This window comes from Myodes glareolus, chromosome 8 (genome assembly GCF_982192425.1).
Source record: "Myodes glareolus chromosome 8, mMyoGla1.1, whole genome shotgun sequence".
Taxonomy (NCBI): domain Eukaryota; kingdom Metazoa; phylum Chordata; class Mammalia; order Rodentia; family Cricetidae; genus Myodes; species Myodes glareolus.
The window spans coordinates 75,482,000-75,503,148 of NC_142033.1; the positions used below are offsets into that span (position 1 = coordinate 75,482,000).

Consider the following 21,149-nt stretch of genomic DNA (forward strand, 5'->3'; position numbering starts at 1 on the left):
GGTCCTCCCCGGGCGCCGTAGGCGGTGCATCCTTCTTGCAGCAGAGGCAGAGACAACCTCCTCTCTAAACCGCAAGCGGGCGCGGACCTGAGCTGCTGCTACCGGCTGGTCCTTCCCCTGGTGTCCGCTCCCGGAACCATGGCGGCGCTGGCGGGTAAGAAAGGGCCACGCCGTCTTGCCCACCGCTCGCGGGTTTCTGGCTGGCTTTATCCTCTTGGGTCCTGGCAGGGTGGGAGGACCGAACACGGCGACTCGCTCGGGACTTAGAGGTCCTGGGACTCTGGAATTAGGGATGGGTTGTCCTGCAGACTGAGGGCTCCTAGTGGCCTGCGCGTGGAGATCTTCCCACGAGGTGGGTCCCCGGGTCTGCAGGGAACCTCGGGGAAGGTCTCCAGGTTACGGATCCCGACGGCAGAGATTCACTGTGATGGGAGAGTCTGGAATGGGAAGTACAGGGTCTTCTAAGGTTCAGGATGTGAGATTCCAAATTATTCTGGGTCCTGGGTTTTCTGTAGATCCAAAGTTCTCGAAGGTGTCTTTGGAGCCTAGGATTTTTGGAGGGTCTTGGAAATAGGAGTATAGAGTTTAAGATGTGGACTGTGGAGAAGAGATCGAACCCTTCTCCCCGAGGCGCAAAGCTCGCCACATCATGTGGAAAAGTTTCAAGTCTTCTCAGGGGACTTGTTGAGTCCTCAGTGGTCTCGGAAACCAGCGGGGCACCCTGAGAGGAAGGGTTGTAGGAAGGTGATTTCAAAATTGATTTGGCTGGGTCTGAAGCCCCTTCACGCATCACCTTGCAGCTTCCTGCCCTGAAGCACCAGGAGCCTTCTGCCGCCTGTTTCCCAGGCACCTGTGTGAGTGGTTCAGTTTCTGGGTCTATCAGTGTCGACGTTCAGAAGCGTTCCACAAAGGCCAAGGGAGAATTTTAGGAGTGGGGGAGGGACTGGATAGCTGCCTCCACTTCCTGGCTTTCGGGCCTGTGGACAGTCACTTCCTCCATCCTGAATTCAAGGCCTGGGCCGCCAGTGGGTCACTTCCTCTCTATGGGAGCATGGGATTTTTGTTTTCATTGGTGATAATATGCTTTGGAGAAAGAAAGAACGGGGCGGAAATGCCTCTGTCTTTTCCTTTTTTTTTTTTTTTTTTCCTGCCTGGTGGTGGTGGTGCACACCTGTAATCCCAGCACTAGGAGAATTGCTTGGTCTGCGTGTGGAGTACTAACTAGGTCAATCTGGACTACAGAATAAGAGCCTGTCTCTAAATAAAAAAAAAAAAAAGCAAAACTGAGTTGGGGATTGGGATGTAGTTCAGTTGGTGGAGGGCTTGCCCAGCACGCCTAAAACGCAGAACTTCATTCCCAGCACTGCCTAGACATGTACAGGATGCTGGCATGTAGTCCCAGCGCTCAGGAGGATCAGAAGTTCAAGTCATCCTCTGCTACATAGGGGATGTGAGGCCAGCCTGGGCTAAACAAGAGATCCTGTGTTTGTGTTTATGAGGCTGGAGAAATGGCTCAGAGGTTAAGGTGTGTGCTGCTCGTGTAGAGGACCAGAGCTTGGTTCCTGACATCCGACTGCTTCTCAATTGTTACCCTAGAGGACCCAACACCTTCTTCTGCCTCTACAGTGCCCACATTTCCATGGTGTGTATCCACACAGATAGCGCACACAGAAATAAAATCGGTTCCTGAATTTCCAAATGTGTACTTTTAGAGTTCTTCAGCTCAACTGATTTTCAGTGACTTTTTCTTTTTATTTATTTGTTTTATGTTTTGAGGCAAGGTTTCTCTTTGCAGCCCTGGCTGTCCTAGATCTGTCTGCCTCTGCCTCCTGAGAGATGGGATCAAAGGTGTGCACCACTGCACCCACCTTGGTGACTTCTAACCGCTGTAGAGTCTCAACTTTGATCTTTGATTCTCAGAAATTTGTGAAAGAGTTTAGTCATTTTTGATTTGTGTGTGGTTCTAAGGATCAGTCCAGGGCCCTGTACGAGCTAGCTGAGCACTCTGCCGCTGAGCTACATCCTCAGCACCTTTTAAACTTCCCTTCATTTTAACTAAAGCATTCTTTTATGTGTATGCTTGCATGTGCACACATGTGCCACTTGCATGCCTGGTGCCTGCAGAGGCCAGTAGATCCCCTTGGACTGGAGTTACTGCTTGGTGTAAGCACCATGTGGCTGCTGGGTGCTGAACTCTGGTCCTCTGCAAGAGCATCTAGTGCTGTTGCTATTTTTCTGCTCAGGACAGCAGCCCACTGTTACGTTGCTTAGGTTGGTTCTCCCTCAGTCTCCTGGGCCCTGCACCCGCTGAAGTGGCAGGCATGTTTTATTTTTTGATAGGTGGGGGGATGGAACCCGAGGCCTTGCACATGCTAGATAATGACTGTACTGCTGGGTTATATCCTCAGCCCTAAAAGTGACTTTATTATTGTTGTTGTTATCATTTATTTATTTTTGTTAAGGAGAGTTTAGGCCTGAAGTACCTTGTTCACAGGCTATGACTGAACAAATGGAGCTCGGGCTCAGATTTTTGCGATCTCAGTTTAGTGTTTCATCTTTTCTGCATCACAAACCACAGAATAAGGTTGTCCAGCGAGTCCAAGAAGGAAGTGGGGCCTGGAACTTACTTGTTCCTTCTGTTCAGATACATTCTCGGACACCTCGCATTCCTGTGTAACAGGAGAATCAACGGCAAGGAAATCAAATATTTACCGAGTGCCTGTGAAGTCTTTGGAACTCGCCTGGGCCAAGTTTTACCTCTTACAAATTTTAACAGATGCAAGAGCCAGGACTGATATTTGAGATTATGTGCCGTCTCCTCGTTTTACATTTGAGGCTCCAGGAGGAAAACAGGCTTGTCCAAGGTCAGCCAGAACTAATGTAGGAGGCCAGACATGAGTGGCAGGAACCTACAGACCCTTAGAAAATACCCATGGAGTGGCTGAGGGGGCAGTTCAGTTGGTGAGGTGCCGCAAGCATCAGGACCCAGGTTTGATCCCCAACCCCGTTTAAATAGCCAGACGTGGTGGCTCATATATAAGCCTGGTGCTGGAGATGCGGAGACAGGTGGATCCCTCGCTGGACTGGTTAGCCCCAGGTCTTGGTGAGAGACTTTGTCTCAAAGAAACAAGGTGTCTGGGACTGCCAAGATGGCTGTCAAGCCTGAAGACCTTAGTTTGGTCACTAGAAGCCTAGCTAATTTCTGTAAGTTGTCCTCTGACTTCTGTATTTGGTGGTACGCACATCCTTACCCCTAATAAATAAATAATTGTAATTGAGACAAAGAAAAACCAAAGTGAATGGTTCCATGGTAATAACACCCAAGGCTGACCCTATATATACTCATGCAATACCCATGCACGTAACAGTGAAGAAACCGTAGCGTAGGATGCACAGGTCAGTGAACTTCAGTCTTCGGCAGCAGTGGGAGCTGGGGAGACTGTGAAGCAGGAGGCTGGGGTTGGCAACTGTGGAGTGTTTAGTGGCAGGCTAGGGACTGTGGAGTTTTCCAACCCACAGCCAACACTCTGGGGTTAGGATCATAGACGTCATGACATGGGCACAGGATGCCAGTCTGCAGGTGGGTACAGTGACCTCTGACATGAGGTATTAGTGGTAGCAAAGGCAGCACTGACCGGTAGGAGGTGCCTCATGACATCGGTAGGGCCAGGTGACTTGGGTGGCCCTTGATGTGCGGTGAAGACACCAGGGTCGGACCTAAGATAACCACAAGATATTTAAATTCACTAAAACCCATCATGTTTAGGATGCAGAATTGGGGCCTCCACATTTGTGATGGGTTTTTTTGTGTTTTCTGGTGATTACCATGCCAGGGCTGGCTCTGGTCAATGAGCCCTGGAAGAGGTCTTTTGAGACATATTAGGGAAGGATGGGGACTGTCTGTATGTGTCTTGTCACTTTGACACTTCAGTGGGGACTGTAGCAGTCACAGGTCTTTGTTAGTTACTGTTACATAGCAGCAGGGGTCACATCCTGTCAGTTTACAGCTGCTAACAGCTTAGGACATTTCTTGAACTTCACTCTGGGATTCTATTTGATGAGGTCTTTCCTCCTCTAATCCGATGGATCAGAAAAGAAAGTCTAAAACACCTTTAATCCCAGCACTCCAGAGGCTGGTGGATCTCTGAGTTCAAAGCTAGTGAGTTTCAGGACAACCAGGGCTGTTACACAGAGAAACTCTGTCTATAAACAAACAAACAAATAAATAAATAAATGGAAGTCTAAATTATAACCAACACCATAGGTTTGAAGTCTGATGGTGTGGTCCTGACCTCTAATTGGTTAATCCATCCTTGACTAGTGCTTAGGACGCTCTGCACATTGGTGAGGACTCAAAGTAATTCTGCCATCGACAATAGGTAGGGAACTGCCGAATGAGAAACCGTGTGTTGAGTAACTGGGGTTCTCTGATAATAGATCCGTTGTAGAGCCTGCCAGATAAGAAAACACCTACTCACAGGGAATGAAGTCGGAGTCTGACAGTCAGCCACAGGAGCCTTCTGTCCCACTGGTCTGTCTGTCTGCAGAGCAGACTGTTACTGTGCGTAGTTCACCTTGTCCCCAGAGCCTGACTTATCTCCGACTTAGAGTCTACACGTCTTGTCCTTCACCCAGGGAGCACTCGCCCTGCTTGTTTGTGGCCCGCTCTGTGCCTTGCACATCGGCACATAAAACAAGTTCACAGGACTTATTTTGAAAACATTGGATTTTAGTAGCCAGTCCATTCAGCTCAGCCCTTTCTCTGGCTAACCTCTGGACGTGCTTGCAGGAAGAAGGGGAAGAAACTCACAGACAGGTCCAGCTTAGGGCCGGGCACCCAAGAGATGTTTACACAGCCATTACTACTTTTAGTCTTCCATAAGGTTAATCCTTGAAGGTGGTAACTTTATTTAGCCTCCTTAAAAATGAGCAAAGGGACACTGGGCGATGGTTGCACATGCTTTTAACCCCAGCACTCTGGAGACAGAGGCAGGCAGATCTTTGTGAGTTCAAGGCCAACCTGGTCTAATAGTGAGTTCCAGGACAGCTGAGGCTACATAGTGAGACCCTGTAGGAAGGAAGAAAGAATAAAGAAAAAGAAAAACCTAAGTGAGCAAAGGAGGCTGGAGAGATGGCTCAATAGTTAAGAGCATTGGCTGCTCTTGCAGAGGACCCAGCATCCACATGGCCGCTCACAACCATTTGTAACTCCAGTTCCAGGGGATCCTGCACCCTCTTTTGGCTTCTGCACTCACTAGGCACACACATGGTGCACTTAACATATATTTAGGCAAATATACATAGAAAATGAAAATAAATAAATAATACTTTTTTAAAATGGGGAGAGAAGTTAATACAGTGGTGCCCATCTGTGATCCCAGCACCTGGGAGGTGGAGGTAGGAGGATCAGTTGTTCAAGACCAACCCTGACCACATAGCCTGGGCTATCTGAGACCTTTTCTCAAACCAAAAACAAGCAAATGAAAATTAGAAGAGAGGCTCAGAGAGGGTGAATAATTTGTTCAAGGACACAGAGTCAGTAATAGAACCAGGTTTTAAATCCAGGTTTTTATTTAGTTTAAATGTTTTTATTTCGTTTTCTATGTATGGGTGTGCACCACTTGTAGCAGTCAGAAGAAGGCATCAGATTCCTTGGAACTATAGCTGTAGGAAGTTGTGAACCATCACATGGATGCTGGAAATCAAGCCTGAGTCCTCTGGGTGATCAACCAGTTCTCTAACTGCTGAGCCGTCTCTCCAGCCCTATTTAAATTACATTAATGTTTTTTTGATGGGGGTGGTGCTGTCAATGACTCATGTGGAGTGTGTGGAGGTCAGAGGACAACTGTGGGGGTCAACTCTGCCCTTCTACCATGTGACTGCAGAGATCAGACTCAGGTGGTCAGGCTTAGCAGCAAGCACCTTTTCTGGCTGAGCCCTCTTGTTGGCCCTTTTTTCTTTTAGTCAAATGTTACGTGTATGGGGCTGGAGAGATGGCTCAGTGGTTAAGAGCACTTGTGGCTCTTCCAGAGGACCCAGGTTCAAATCCCAGCACCTATGTGATGGTTTTTTACAGTCATCAGTAGGTTCCTTGCCAGAGGGATCCAATGCCTTCTGCTTCATGGGCATCAAACACACATGTGACACACATACATCATGCACATAAATAAATAAATATTTAAAATTTTTCATGTGTATATGTGTATGTCTGTGCTGTATACATGTGGGTGCCTGTGGAGACCAGAAGATGTTGGATCCCTTGGAGCTGGAGTTAACAGGCAAGTGAGCTACCTGAAGTGGGTGCTGAGAACCAAACTCGAGTCTTCTGGAAGAACTGCAAGTGCTTTTAACCACTGAACCATCAGTCGAGCCCTAGAGTCCAGCTCTTAGTTCCAGTTCTTCTTGACCCTCACAGATAGACTGAAAAGAGAAAGAAGATAACAACAGCAAGAAAGATACCTCCAGGGCTCCTGTCTGTATCAGCACTCCAACCTGGAAGTGAGAGGCCAGGTGTGGTGTCACAGGCTCTCTGGGTTGGAAGGAGACATCAGAGCCTTGCACAGAAAAGAACCCAAGGTCTAGAGAAACTGTGCACCCCTTTAAAGTCCGTCTATCTTGTATAATGAGACCCTCTCTTTGACACTTGGTGAGGAAGAAAAGGTTTGGGATGCCGGGAGAATATGGGAAGATGGTAACTGTTGCTCCCGGGCCTGCTGGGAGCTACTTCGTTAAATGGAATCTTTTCTCTTTGGCCGTTCCCAGAACTGCTGCCCTGCCTGCCCTTGAGCTTTGTCCCAGGACAGGTGGGGTTTATACACCTGATCTGCCCCTTCCCAAAGGGGTCCAGCAGTTACCATACTTGTTTCATGCTGCCCTGAATTGGCTGCATTTTGTTCCTGGTTCTCACTGTCAGGTGGAACATGAGACGATTCAAAGGTTTTTTGTTTTGTCTTCAAACGCAAGGCTGGGCTTTGTACGTGTTCATTCAGGCATCAGGGTCTCTCTCTGCGTGTGGATTTCTCACCACCCTGAAGCCTGGGGTCCAATCTGAAGAGACTGTGTTTAGTTTTGAGCCAAGGCTAAGTGGGGACTCTGGGCTGGAGCACCCCACCCAAGCCTTCCCACTGAATGACTGTGGTCTGAGCAAGTCTCCGATTGCCTGAGACTCTTCAGGGTAATAAAAAAATGCAATGCAACTGGCCTGGTGGTCTTGGGCTAAGGATTGGGGTTCCTGTGGGACCAGCTTTTGGGAGCTTTGTGATGGCAACTCCCTTTTCCTCCAAGTCCATGTGTCTTTTAGAAAAATTTAATGATTTGGTTAGATTATTTTAAAGGTTCTCTTCTCTAAGTCGTGGCATGAGTTTTAGGCCAGCCTAGACAATGAAGCGAGACCTTGTGTCTAAGTTAGGGAATGAAGCCCTTCCGCCTCAGCTGTTCTGCTGCCCTAGTGTCTGTTCCACTGGAGTCACAGATTGTTTGAGTCACAATACCAATTAAATTGGGAAAGAGAAACCTATTAAAAAGCAAGATTGAAAAAGTCCTGAAGTTGGTAACACTTATAACAAGCCATTTGCTACTGTTCTCAGCATTAATCTTCCCTCGTTTCGTTTTGTTTTCTTAGAGACAGGATTTCTCTGTGTAGCCTTGGCCGTCCTGAATTTACGCTGCAGGCCAGGTTGCCTCAAGCTCAGAGATCTGCCTGCCTCCCGAGCTCTGGGATTAAAGGCGCATACCTGGTCACTTCTTTTTTGTTGTTTTGTTTTGTTCTGTTTTTGAGACAGGGTTTCTCTGTGTAACCCTGACTGTCCTCGAATTCACAGAGATTCAGAGATCGCTGCCTGCCTTTGCCTCCTGAGTGCTGGGATTAAAGACATGCACCTAATCACTTCTTAAAGCAGCAGACTGGCTGGGTTTGGTGTCACTCCCGGGAGGAGGCAGGTGGATCTCTTTCAAGGGCAGCCAGGTCTCCATGGGGAGTTCTAGCACACCCTGGGCTATATAATGAGCCCCTATCTGGCTCTCTCTTTCTCTGTCTCTCTCGATCTCGTTTTTTAAATGTATTTTATGTGCATGTGTCTGTGTACTGCATGTGTACCTAATGCTTGTGGAAGCAAGAAGAGGGCGTTAGATCCCCTGGAACTGGAGGTAGAGGTGGCTGTGGACCATCATGTGGGTACTGGGATTTACAGGACTCCCCAAGACTTCATACTATTATGTTGTTCTTGTAGTTCCTGAACTAAAGGTTGCAAAAGAATCGGGATCGTTGGTTTGCGGGACTCTAAGGGGACTAACGAGGCCAAGAAGTTCTGTGCAGTGAGGACACTGGAAGAAGGGTGGGAGGGAGATGCAGATATCTGGGTGTGTGTATCTATCTACCTAATAACATCAATAGAAAAAACAGTGTGTGTGTGTGTGTGTGTGTGTGTGTGTTTACTTTGTGCAGGCGTGCGCGTGTGTGAATGCCGCCTGTGAAGGCCACAGTGCAGACAGTGCAGTATGTGGACGTGGGGTCTTGTTGCTATGGTTGTGCTGCACATGTGAGCTTCTTGTCTCTCTCTGGAGTCCTGGGGTTTTCAAGTATGTGGCAAGATTGCACTCAGACTCAGGTGGTCAGGCATGCACAGCAGGTGTTTGCCTGCTAAGCCGTCCCCATCCCCAGTGGTGTAACTGAGAAACAAACCAAGGTCAGGTTCATTCACAGGAGACTTTTCCATGGATCCCCTGAACCACTTCAGTGGTTGCCTGGCTGACCTTTGGAGTTCCACTTTGGTAATTTTATAGGTGGCAATTACATTCAACCTTCCGGATGGATTTGTTGCCAAAATATTGTTCGTTCTGGGCCAGACCTATGCTAGGCCCTGGAGGAAAGAGGACCAAGGTACATAGCTTGCCCCTTAGAGCTGCGAATAAGGGGCTAAGAGAGGCAGAATTGTGCGCTGCGAGCTGTAATGAAAGAACAGGTTGTATCGGTGAGTGCAGACAGATGAAACTCGCCATGCCTTTGGAAGCGCCAAGAAAGGCATTTGATGAAGAAGGCGTGCTGAACAGAGACGGCAGCTTACGGTATGAACAGTGAAGAAGGCATGCTGAAGAGAGGCAGTAGCTTACAGTGTGAATGGTGGAGAAGGCGTGCTGAACAGAGACAGTTGCTTATGGTGTGAACACTGGGGAAGGTGTGCTGATCAGAGACAATAGCTTACAGTGTGAGCAGTAGGAAAGGCGTGCTGAACAGAGGCAGTAGCTTATGGTGTGAACAGAGGAGAATGTTGCTGAAAGAGACGGCAGCTTATGGTGTGAACAGTGGGCGCAAGGGTGTGAACATGGGGCAGGAATGCAGAACATCTTGTAACTAGGCGCCCCTTTGTAAAGAGCAATGAGGTATATAGGTTCTTTGGGGTCACTTTATGAAAGCCTCCCCCATTTTGAGACTTGAGCTCAGTATTCTGGTTTGGGTTCCAAGTCCCTGTGTAGTTAAGAATAACCTTGAACTGCTGACCCTCTTGGCTCCAGTCAAGGTTACAGGCTACAACATTCCAGGCATCTGTCACCAGGCATCTGCTTATGTGGGGCTTGAACCTAGGGGCTTTGCAGTGCTTGGCAAGCACTCTATCAGTTGAACTATGTACAGCCGAGCCCCCATTCCCTCCTTACATAAATGTTTTTCAGAGGACTGTACAGATCAAGGCCTAGGCTTGGTTGGCTCCCGAGTCCTGTAAGTCAACAGTAGCCGACTTTAATCCTGTGTAAATTTTTGTGTCACCCTCCCTTCCATCTCTAGCATCATCCCCACACACACCCCAGTTAATTTATATTTTCCTCAGAGCTCAGTTTAGAAATTACTTCTTCAAGGAATCCTCTTTTTCCCTGCTCCTGTTTTCCCAGTTCTGAATTCACTACGCCTCCATGCCACTGCCCCAGTTATAAACACAATTAGGCTGTTTGAGGGTTGCGCTCTAAACACAGGCTGGAGGCGTAGCTGGCATGGAATAAATATGTCCTCAAATAATGGCCTGAAGGGCATCCATTGAATTTAGCAGTAAATGGTCACTTGGTGAGGCAGTTTCAGAGAAATGATGGGTGGATGGCGGATGGCAGTGGACTGTGAAGAAATCGGGAAGTGAGGCATTGAGTGCTACCGGTTAGGTGGAGACAGCTTTTTCCTAGACTGTGAGAGGGAGAAGCGGGAATGGCTGCTGTTTCTATTAGGAAAGACTTGCTTATTTAAATGACAATGGAAAGGAGCGGGTGTGGGGTGGGAGGGAGGTAATAACTGAAAGAATGTATCTTTACAGAGTGGGGTAGGGATCTAGAACAGAGGGCCCTGTCAGACAGCCCAGCTCTTGTCCTGAGTCTGACCTGGAACTGAGATAGCCCAGAGTGTGGGTGAGCCAGCAGCTATTGTACAGTAGACTACTCAAAGGGTAAAGACGGAAGAGGACCCGCCACACTGTGTGGAAGGAGGGCGTTAGGGGTGAACACTGAGCAGGCGCTGACCTACATGTCTCCTGTGTGTGTTTGAGGTCTCTCAGGACTGGAAGAAATAGGATCAGTTCAGAGTAAAAAAAAAAAAAAACAAAAACGAGAGGAAGTACAAGCTGTAGGAGGTAGGAGGTTCAAGTCGGGTACATAATGTATTCTATTACATTAGGCTTCAGAGTAATAACATTTGTAGTGAAGATGAGACGGGCATCTCCTAAACTAATCCTAAAAGGATATTTTTGGTTTTGCTTTTTTTATTTGTTTGTTTTTCGAAACAGAATTTCTTTATATCCCTGGCTGTCCTGGAACTTGTTCTGTCGACGAGGCTGGTCTCAAACTCATAAAGATCCTCCTGCTTCTGCCTCCTGAGTGCTGGAATTAAAGGCATGCACCACCACTGCCCGGCCCCTAAGAAATTTTTTCAATAGATTTACTTGTGTGTGTGTGTGCTTGTACACTGTGATCAATCAAAAGTGTGTTGGGGAGGGGGGGCAAGGAGGCCAGAGGAGGGTGTTGGAGCCCCTGAGCTGAAGTTACAGGTGGCGTGGATGAGCAGCCTGTTGTGGGTTTAAACTTTGGGGGCTGGAGAGATGGCTCAGGGATTAAGGGCACTGGCTGCTCTTCTGCAGGACCCAGGTTCAATTCCCAGCACCCACATGACAGCTCATAACTGTTAGGGTAAAAATAAAATGCCACTGTTCCCTAAGGGGTGCAGCGGCAGAAACTCTGCAGATCCCCGAGTGACAGCAGTGGGCAGCAGGCAATGAGACCACACTGCAGCCCCACCCCCCCAGCAGCGGTGGGCAGCAGGTCCCAAGACCACATGGCGGGTGAGAGACCAAGAAGGATGGGCATGCCATGTAGAGTGAGGTTGGATATTTATTTAGTGGGTTATGGAAGGGAAGGGAGAAGGGGAGAAGGGAAAAGAGCAGAGAGAGAGAAAGAGAGAGAGAGAGAGAGAGAGAGAGAGAGAGAGAGAGAGAAAGAGAGCGTGCGCGCAAAGAGGGGGGGAGAAAGGAGAGGAGCCACAGCAGCGGCTACCTCTTTGGGAAAGAGACAGAAAGGAAGGACTCAGGCTGCAGGCAGGAAGATCTGCCTGCCTTGGCAGTGGGGGTGGGTGGGGATGGGCGGGGCTTGTGTCTTAAAAAGACAGGACCGACCATTACATTCCCATCTCTTTTTTATAATAAAAAGGCGGGAGGTTAGGCACAACAGGTTAAAGGAATTGGGGTGGTGGATTCTCAAGACTGCTTCTTGCTTATTTGTAGATGTCATCTTTGGGGGGAACCTGAGAAGGCAGGGTGCTGATCACATCCTGGGGTAGCTGGTTTCTTCGCTTCTGTCTGGTGTTTGTGGTATGGAAATGTCTGGTGTCTCTTATACCTGTTTAAGGTATTGGCAGAACAGAGGACAATTAAGTTTAGGGAAAAAAAAATTTAGGACCAGGGAATTGAGAGGGGTGTATCTGACCTGTTTAAGGTAGATTCTTCAATTCAGCTCCCTGGAACTCACAAGAACTTTTTGGATTTGTGAAAATTTAACCAGCAGCATACATATATCAGATATTTTTTGCATAATGGACTTTAAGACTATGAAAGGCAGCGTGAGAGAGAATTTTGATAGTGTGTACTTGTCCTCACATCTTTATAACTTGCAAGTACATACTTTAATAATTTGTATTTGTATTTTGCTGAAATTTGTTTGGTGAGGTTGTCAGGGAGAGACTCAGGCTGGAAGTTGAAGATGAGCTTGCCTGGATGAGGGGAGGGGGGAGTGGGCGTGGCTTGTCTCTTAAAGGGACAGGACAGACCATTACAATAATTGCCTGCAATTCCACTTTCAGTGGATCCAGCACCCTCACACAGACATGCATGCAGACAAAACACCAATGCTCATAAAATAAAAATAAATAAATTTTAAAAGGTTTTACTTTTTTTTTTGTTTGTTTTTTGAGACAGGGTTTCTCTGTAGCTTTGGAGCCTGTCCTGGAACTAGCTCTGTAGACCAGGCTGATCTCAAATTCACAGAGATCCGCCTGCCTCTGCCTCCCCAGTGCTGGGATTAAAGGTGTGAGCCACCACCGCCCAGCTACTTTGTAGTTTTGAAGAAAAACAATGTATATACACTGAGTATAGATGCATATACATTATATACACACACATACACATAATAATAAATAATAAGACCTTTTTAGTATATTCCTTTAATCCCAGTACCGAGGAAGCAGATAGAGGAAGATCTCTGAGTTCTAGGTCATCCCGGTTTACATATCAAGTTCCAGACCAGCCAGGGCTACATACAGAAACCCTGTCTTAAGGAAGGAAGGAAGGAAGGAAGGAAGGAAGGAAGGAAGGAAGGAAGGAAGGAAGGAAGGAAGGAAGGAAGGAAGGAAGGAAAAAACCAATCAGATTCAGGAAGAATGATTTTTAAAATGATCTGATATGGCACAGGACTGCAATTCTGGCTAATGGGAAGAGTGAGGCAGGTAGATGGGCAACTTCAAGGTCCTCTTGTGCTACAGAATGAGTTGGAGACCAGCGTGGACATTGTCATAAGATTCTGACTAAAAAGAGAAGGGCTAAGGTGGTTGTGTGGGTGTGGGGGTGTGGGTGTGTCAGGAGAGGGGTTGCACACCTTTAATCCCAGCACTCAAGAGGCAGAGGCACACAGATCTTTCTGAGTTTGAGGCCAGCCTGGTCCACAGACCGAGTTCCAAGGACAGCTTGGGCTATTACACAGAGAAACCCTGTCTCAAAAACCCAAAGAGAGGGAGAGAGAGATGGGCTAGTAAGGTATCAGCAGTGGAGTCTTTGCTTAGTGTGCACAAACAGGGCCTTGGAACAAATCCCAGGAGCCCAGGAAGAGTGGAGAGGGGCAAGTTTCAAATCCTGAGCACTCTTTTAATTTTCCTCTGGGGTACAAAGAAGACAGCCCATACCCTGGCTGGCCCCAGAGTGCTGAGCCGTCCCGACATCCCTGGAGCCTTGCTTTGTCTATTCATGGCCCCTGTGCCTGTGGCAGTCTGGAGTTACCCAGACAGAACAAAGCTGCATACAGAATGTACAAGGGGGTCTTGTAACAACTTTGCCCCTGTTTCTAGGGTTGAGTTAGGTACCACGGCTTGATTTCAGCTGCCCATTTTATTTATACTGTGTTTTGTTTGGGTTTCCTCTGTTTTGGAGGATCATGGACCAGCCTGTGCCGATCCTTAACCCGCACAGCCCTGCAACATCCTTTCTCCATCCTTGGAAATCTTCTCCAGCTTTCAAGGCTCGGCTCAAGGCTCCGATTTCTCTACAGAGCCTTTTCTGCCCCTCATTCGAAGGAACAGTATTAACATGGTAGAAGAGAGGGAGTAGAGGCCAGACCTTTGCTTAAATGTTGTTTTACTTCTCATGTACACACACACATACACAATGTGCACACATACACATACACAAATGTGCACACACAGCCCTCAGCATCAGTTCTCATGCACACACACACATACACAAATGTGCACACACAGCCCTCAGCATCAGTTCTTATGCACACACATACACATACACAAATGTGCACATACACACCTCAGCATCAGTTCTCATGCACGCACACACATACACAAATGTGCACACACAGCTCTCAACATCAGTTCTCATGCACGCACACACATACACAAATGTGCACACACAGCCCTCAGCATCAGTTCTTATGCACACACATACACATACACAAATGTGCACATACACAGCCCTCAGCATCAGTTCTTATGCACACGCACACACATATACACAAATGTGCACATACACAGCCCTCAGCATCAGTTCTCCCATCCATCCATTAAGAATACAGGTTATTTGAGAAAAATAAAACCCGATTGGATCTGTGAAATCAGCAATAGCTCTTGGTATATAGGAGGCAGGAAACACGCATTGGCTGTTTGTTCTGCCACCAAACTAAGAGAACTCTACCTCTGAAAGGCTCTACCTTTGAAGCAAAACTTAAAACACGGGTGGGTGCTTCTTTTCCAATGGACTTGCTCTCTAAGCAGTGAGGCAATATGTGCCTCCGCCTCCATCATGAGTGAGTTCCTGGACCCAGAGGTGTGAGACAGTAAAGACAATAGCTTGTGTGAGCCAGAACAGAGAGGTTCTGGGCATAGCTGGGGACAGTCATAGGAAGGAGCTGGGGAGGGGACCCTTTCACTTCTTCTACTGATAGAAGCAAAGGCTAAAGCTCTAGGGGGAAAGTGCTGGGTTTTGTTGCTGGTTAGTAGACTTAGGTCTTAGGTTTGGGGTTGTTTATTTTGGTTTGGTTTCTTGTTTTTTACATTTCTTTGTGTGTGGAGAGGATGCGTGTGCATGGTGAAGGCCAGAGGACAGCTTAAGGGGGTAGCTCTCCCCTGCTGTGGGGTCCCAGGGATCAAACTCAGGTCATCAACGTGGTAGCAAGTGCCTTTACCGCTGCGCTGTCTTGCCAGCCCTAGTTTAGTTGTAGTTTTTGTTGAGAAATGATCTTACTGTGTAGCCCAGGCAGGCCCTCACGCTCAAAGTCCTGTTTGCACTGAAATTAAAGGCATGTACTATGACACCTGCCTATAAAAGGCTGGTTTTATATTAGTTAAAAAGAGAAATAGGGCCAAATGTGGTGGCACATACCTTTAATCCCAGCACTCAGGAGGCAGAGGCAGATGGGTCTCTGTGAGTTTGAGGCCAACCTGATCTACATATTGAGTTCTAGGTCAGCCAAGGCTATATAGAGAAACCCTGTTTTGAAGAGAAAAATAATGGAGATAGAGATAGAAACAGTCAGTCATTTTAACTGACATTTTAATTTATTGTGTGTGCACATGATTTCAGGAGCACAGAAGAGACCACCATGATCGGAAAGGGCCTCCGCCCACATGGGAGGATAGGCTTGCTTTTTATTGTAACCGGGGCGACTAGTTTTAAATGGATTGCAGGGAAAGACAGCGGGATGGGGCTGGTTGCTGGAGTCACTTAGTTCCAAGAATGCAGCAGGACCTTAGGACAAACAAGACTTTAACCAGATGGGCATTAAAACATTTGCAGAAAGGTTTTACAAGGTGGGGAAGATAAAAAAGGTTTGAGTTCCTTGTCATACAAGTTTTACCATGTTTGACAGAGAAGACTAATATTTAATGTTTCTTACACACACTGTGGCATGTGTGTGACAGAGGACAACTAGCAGGTTCCCCTCCCCCATGTGGGTGCCAGGTCATGAGTGGCAAGTACCTTTACCTGCTGATCTATCTCAGTGGCCCAATCAGAGCCATTTTTTTTTTAAATTGAGATTACTTTTGAAGTCAGAAATTCCCTTCCCTGAGGCCAGCCAAGTGTTTAGCAGCAGTCTTGTGGAGGGGTAGACTGAACATGAATAAAGCCTAATTCCTTCTGTTAACTCAGCCTTATTCCACATGACTGAGATTCCGGTCCTTAGCTTCCTGCTACTTAGGGACTGACTGTCTTGGTTTTGTGTTCAGGTGAGGAAGCCTGGAGGTGCCGGGGCTGTGGGGGCTATGTTCCTCTGAGCCAGAGACTGTACAGGACGACCAGGGAAGCCTGGCACAGCTCCTGCTTCCGGTAAGTACTTCCGCCCTCCTCCCCTCACCAGCATCCTGTAGCCCTGCACTGTTTTCACGTTTGGAAAAACACAGAGACAGTTTTCTGGCCCGAGAAATTTAACTCGGTTGGGCATTAGGGGCAGGGAGAGGACTGCACCAAGGAGGAACACCCCTGAGGCCAGATTAAAGTGCAGGAACCGCAGGTGAGTCGAGGACAGCTAGAGGAAGGGGAGATGTTCTAGGGTTTCTCCAACAGCTCACCTTAGGGTGTGGGAGCAGACCAGAAGGAGTGACTGTCCCCATGGCCACACCGCTGGCTATGGAGGTGCCTCGTGGCATTTCAGGGTGACTGAGTGTCGTCTCTGTCCCAGAGGATGCCTCCCTGTGGCCCTCCTTTGTGTGACTGGCTTTTTTTTTTTTTTATTGCTTCCAGATTATTATTGAAGCAGCTCAGTTTCTTAATAATGACAGTGTCAGAGCAGGCGAGAAGGCACTTGCCACCAAGCCTGGCTGTCGGAGTTCCATCCTTGGGCCCTTGTGGGACAGCTCTGAGAAGTGGTCCTCTGACTTCACATGCACACCATGGCATGTGCACCTGCACTTAGACACATGCACACCAAACAAACAGACAAACAAATAGATGTTTTTAAATATTGCAGGCTTTAAAGCCACGTTTGTTCCTGCTTTCTGGGGCTCAGTTATCTGGAACTAGAGATGTTACTAGGGTCCCCAGTACGCAGTGTGCAGTAGACACCTGCTGAGCACTGGTCTCCTTTCAAGGGGAGGAGCCTTGTTTTTGCAGACAGCAGTTCTAGCCAACAGTCATTCTGAACTGGTGGATGAGGTACTGTCCCCTCCAGAGGTGGGGTGAGAGTGTGTTGCCCCTAGGTGCGCGTCCTGAGAATGAGATGGATGTTGACAAGAGACCGTGTGCTGTGTATTCTGACTGCCCACACAGGTCTCTGTGCAGAGTTGGTGTCAAATAATTTAATGGTCCTTTAAGCCCTTGCCTCTCTCCACCCTCCAGGTTCAAGGTGGGGGTTGGCCTGGAGAGATTTGGCCACTGAAAGGCCTGGAGATGGACCAGTGTTTTCCTGTCCTTTAGGTCCAACCCAGACTTCTCGTTTTGCTCATGGTTCTCGTTGCCTTGGCTCCTCCTCCCTCTGCTCCTGGGGAAGTGGATTCTGCCTTTTCTGTGCTGTTTTATATGCTAGAGGCAGAGGTTAGCAGAGCCTTAAGGGGCCTGTAGGAAAAACCTTTGGCTAGCTAGTCCCTTCATTTTATAGCTGAGGCCAGCCTTGCTTTGGCCTCTGACCCACACAATTGCAGTTGTCCCTGTCTACATTCCTGTCCACGTTATTTTCTGTTCGGATCAGCAGAGCATGACAGAACAAGCTAGCCCTTGTTATTTCTTCCTTCCTTTCGTTCGTTCATTCTTTCTTCCTTTTCCTTTCTTTCTTTTCTTTTTTTTTGTCGGGTGGGGGTTCGAGATATGGTTTCTCTGCATAGCCTTGGCTGTCCTAGAACTTGCTCTGTAGACCAGGCTGGCCTCTCACTAAAGGTATGCCCAACCACACCTGACTAGTCCTTGTTACTTCAGATGGCTAGAAGGGGCTACCTGTTAAATCTATAGCCTCTTCACACTGAAGATTAGAAGACCGCTCAGGGTTTGTGGGCCCTGGACGGCAAGTGCTGTCCTTCAAACTGAGGTCCAAAGCCCTTTGAAGTTTTGATCAGATGTTTGCTTGTGAGGGCGTGAGGAGAACTATATGGGTGGGGTGGCGTACGTGGCATTCCAGCTCTTAGAAAACTAAGATGGAGGATTCTGAGTTTGAGGCGAGTCTGGGCTACATAGCAGTACCCTTCCTTCCCTTAAAAAGACAAAAAGTAAATCTTGTTAGCACGCAGATGACCACATAAGGCTGCAAGCTATGGAGTGGGACGGTCAAGCCCTCAGAGCCTTTCAAGGTGTGTGTTGCCTTAGATAAGACCATTACTCAGCTCTCAGGCTCGTTGGGGGTAATCGATACTCTAAATTACTCTGCAGATAATTTGCCCATAAAAAACACCTTAATAACCAGTAGCTGTCGCTTTTGTCGGAGTTTCTGGAGGGCGTCTTTGAACTGCCGTGGTGCAAAGATCACCGGGTGGGGTGGAGGATGGGGACTGATGGGTGGGGATTGGGGGGAGGCTGGGGGATTAGCAGGTGGGGGAACGGAGGGGGTGGCGGGTGGCAGGCAGACCATCTGCTCCTGTTGGTGACTGCTTTGCCTTGAAGATAGCTCTATAATGCACTCCTCTGAAGGAAACCATCTCTCACCAGGAACTTTCTCACGGTAGAAGTAGGATGCCGTGAAGCCCTCCCGCCGAGTATGCTCACACGCCCTGGGAGGGTTGCTGTCTTTTAGATCCAGCTTTACTTTTGCCCAAATCAGAGAAAGCTCTGGGGCTAAATCTTCCTAGCTCAGGCCTAGGAAGGACCATTTTTTGACCTCAGGGGCACACTGGGCTAAGGGGAATGTGGGGCTAAGGGGTTTGAATAGTTCTATACAGTCTTCCTACCCAGCCCGCTCTCCCACAGTCTGGTTTAGAGTATGTCGTGTGGGCCCACTGGGGCAGGACCTTCCCTTTGTGGCTTTCAAAAAAGTTCATTCTTCATGACTTCCTTCTAGCCCTGCTCTTCCTAGCTAGGTCACAGTTAAAGAAAAGAAAGGGACATGTGTATCCCATCCCCCTTTTCCCCATCCCCCCCCACCACACACACCTTGTAACTGGGCGAGGCTGTATTGAATAAACAGGTTGTTGGGGTTGGTCCACCCTCCCTTCCCTCACTGGGTTCCACCTTGATCTGGAGTGACATCTATCGGGCCACCTCCAAGAGCCTTCCCCTAGGTGCAGGGATGCTGGTGGGCCTCCTAGAAGTAGCTCAGAGCATTGGCACCTGTCCAGGATCCTTCTGAACTATCAGACACATGGCTGACCAGCCCTCGTTCCTTTCCCCCCCTCCCACCAGTCTCATTTAAACTGTGAGCGCCTCTGACCTGCTTTTCTTTGAAGAATGCCATCGAGTCTAAATCTGGAGCTGTTCTCTCTGAAGCTCCCGGCCTGGGTGCCTCCTGGGGCCGAGAGAGGAACCGGAACACATGCTGGCAGCTGAAGTTAGCATATGGAACTGTGAATGGTGACCTGGCTGGCCCGCCTGTTTCTCTTGTCCATCTCCCCCTCTTTTTAAAGACAGTCTTATGTCCCAGGTTGGCCTTGAGCTGGTACCACAGGTATGGACCACCGTGCCTGGCTTATGCTGTGCTGACTGAGCCAGGGTTTCCCATGTGCCATGCGAGTATTTTACCAACTGACCTGTATCTCTAGCCCTTTTAAAATTTTTGAGACCGAGTTTTGCAGCGTAACCCAGGCTGGCCTCAAAATCCTTCCTTTTTCAGTGTCCTTAGCTTTGGGATTACAGGCATGTGTACCCTACCCGCCTCTTGGTGATTTTGTGGTTGTTCCATTGTTGGGGATTGAACCCATGGACTCACATACTGCGCAGTGTGCTCTACCACTGAGCTACAACTCTGGTTCTTTTAGAATGTTATCTGAAGTTGTCCAGTCTATGAGCATCCTGGGCTGACCTCAAATTTGAGAGCCTCTTGTTTAAGCCTCTGGAGTTCTGGGAATGCATCACCACAAGCTAGCTCTCAGATTTCCGGATTCGCTCTCGTCACAGGCGATCAGCCTTGTAAGCAGGGTCCTGGGAGAAGGAGCGGCCCTCTTAGTCTTTCATGGCCCTTAACTGAATTGCTGTTTTTGGAACTGGAACTGGTTTCTGGCCGAATTAACAAAAGGAATTCACCACTCCCAGGGCCCTGGAAACTGTCCAGCCTCTTTTCTCAGGATGACAAGCACAGACTGAACCGTGCCTTGTAAGAAGTGGTTGACAAGGCCTGTGCTCTGGGAAGGGCTAATGTCACCCTCTCTGCTCCGCTTGTGACCCTAAAAAGGTCGGTGAGGAAATGGCATACAGAGAATCCAAAGCTGTAGTGGAGCAGATCACTTGGCAGGAGGAACTTTCTGAACTGCCAAACCATATAAATGGTGGCATCCACTCTATCTAGGTGTGGCGTCCTACTTACAGTTCTAGGAACCACAAATTAGCACCCATGCCAGGCACGGGCTTAGCATTTTATAAGCATTGTCTTATTTAATCTTGGAGATAACTCAGTAAATGAATTACTTGTCTTACCTTTGAAAGTGGACAGCTGAGGAGTGTTCATATGCACCTATAATTCCACACCTGAGAGGCTGCCTCGGGGGCTGTGAGCCTGAGACCAGCTGAGCTATGCAGTAAGACCTTGTCTTAAATGCAAAAGGCAGAACCAAACCAGGCGTGGTGCCTTCTGCCTGTAATCTGAGCACCGAGGCAAAAGTATCGTGAAGTCCTGGCTACCGAGTGAGCCCCTGTCTCAAAATGAACAAATCAACAGATGTAAATAGCATTTAAATTGCTATTTGCCTCTGTTTAGAGAAGCGAGAGTTATCTGCTAAAGTTGTGCAACCAGTTAGACGCCCGTCTGGGATCTGAACCCAGGCATCTGCTGTCGTGAACTTTGGCATGGCTGAATTCTGGGTATGTCATTTAACCTCACTTCTGCTTCTGTAACGGGTGGAGGGGGCACACACTGCTTGTGTCAGGTAACCTTGAAGTCTTCTTGCCTCCCCTGTGCCAACTCTCTGCCTTGGGCTCCTGGGGCCACAGGTTGTAGAGCAACTCCGCCCTCTGCTGTTCACTGCTGGTGCTGGCCCGGGCTTCAGTTCTGGATGTGACGACTCAGGAAAGAGATTGTTTATCCAGTTTATCTTTGAGGAAATGAGGCGCAGGCAGGTCACCGAAGCTGGCTGTTGGGTGCTGGCTGGAACCGAGCCTGCATGACAGAAAGGAAGGAAGAACAGACACCTGGCCCTTCCTTGTCCCCTTTGAGACTCTGGGTTGTGGCAGTCTGAGGCCATCAGTGTGTCTTCATCCTGCACTGCTCTTTGTGAAGTGAGGAGGCCTGCTGCCACTGTCCGGCAGAAGTGTAGAGGTGGAAGGAGACGGGGTGGACATTTGCGA

The 21,149-nt window shown here is 48.3% G+C and overlaps 1 protein-coding gene across 1 annotated transcript in view; it reads left to right on the forward strand.

Moving 5' to 3' along the window:
- The window catches only part of Limk2 (LIM domain kinase 2), a 67,385-nt gene continuing 46,236 nt past the window's right edge, over positions 1–21,149 (forward strand). Inside the window, exons 1-2 of the mRNA XM_048449996.3 lie at positions 1–154; positions 15,962–16,061. Coding sequence (XP_048305953.1) covers positions 139–154; positions 15,962–16,061 — 116 coding nt within the window. The 5' untranslated portion in view covers positions 1–138. The remainder of the gene's footprint in view (positions 155–15,961; positions 16,062–21,149) is intronic.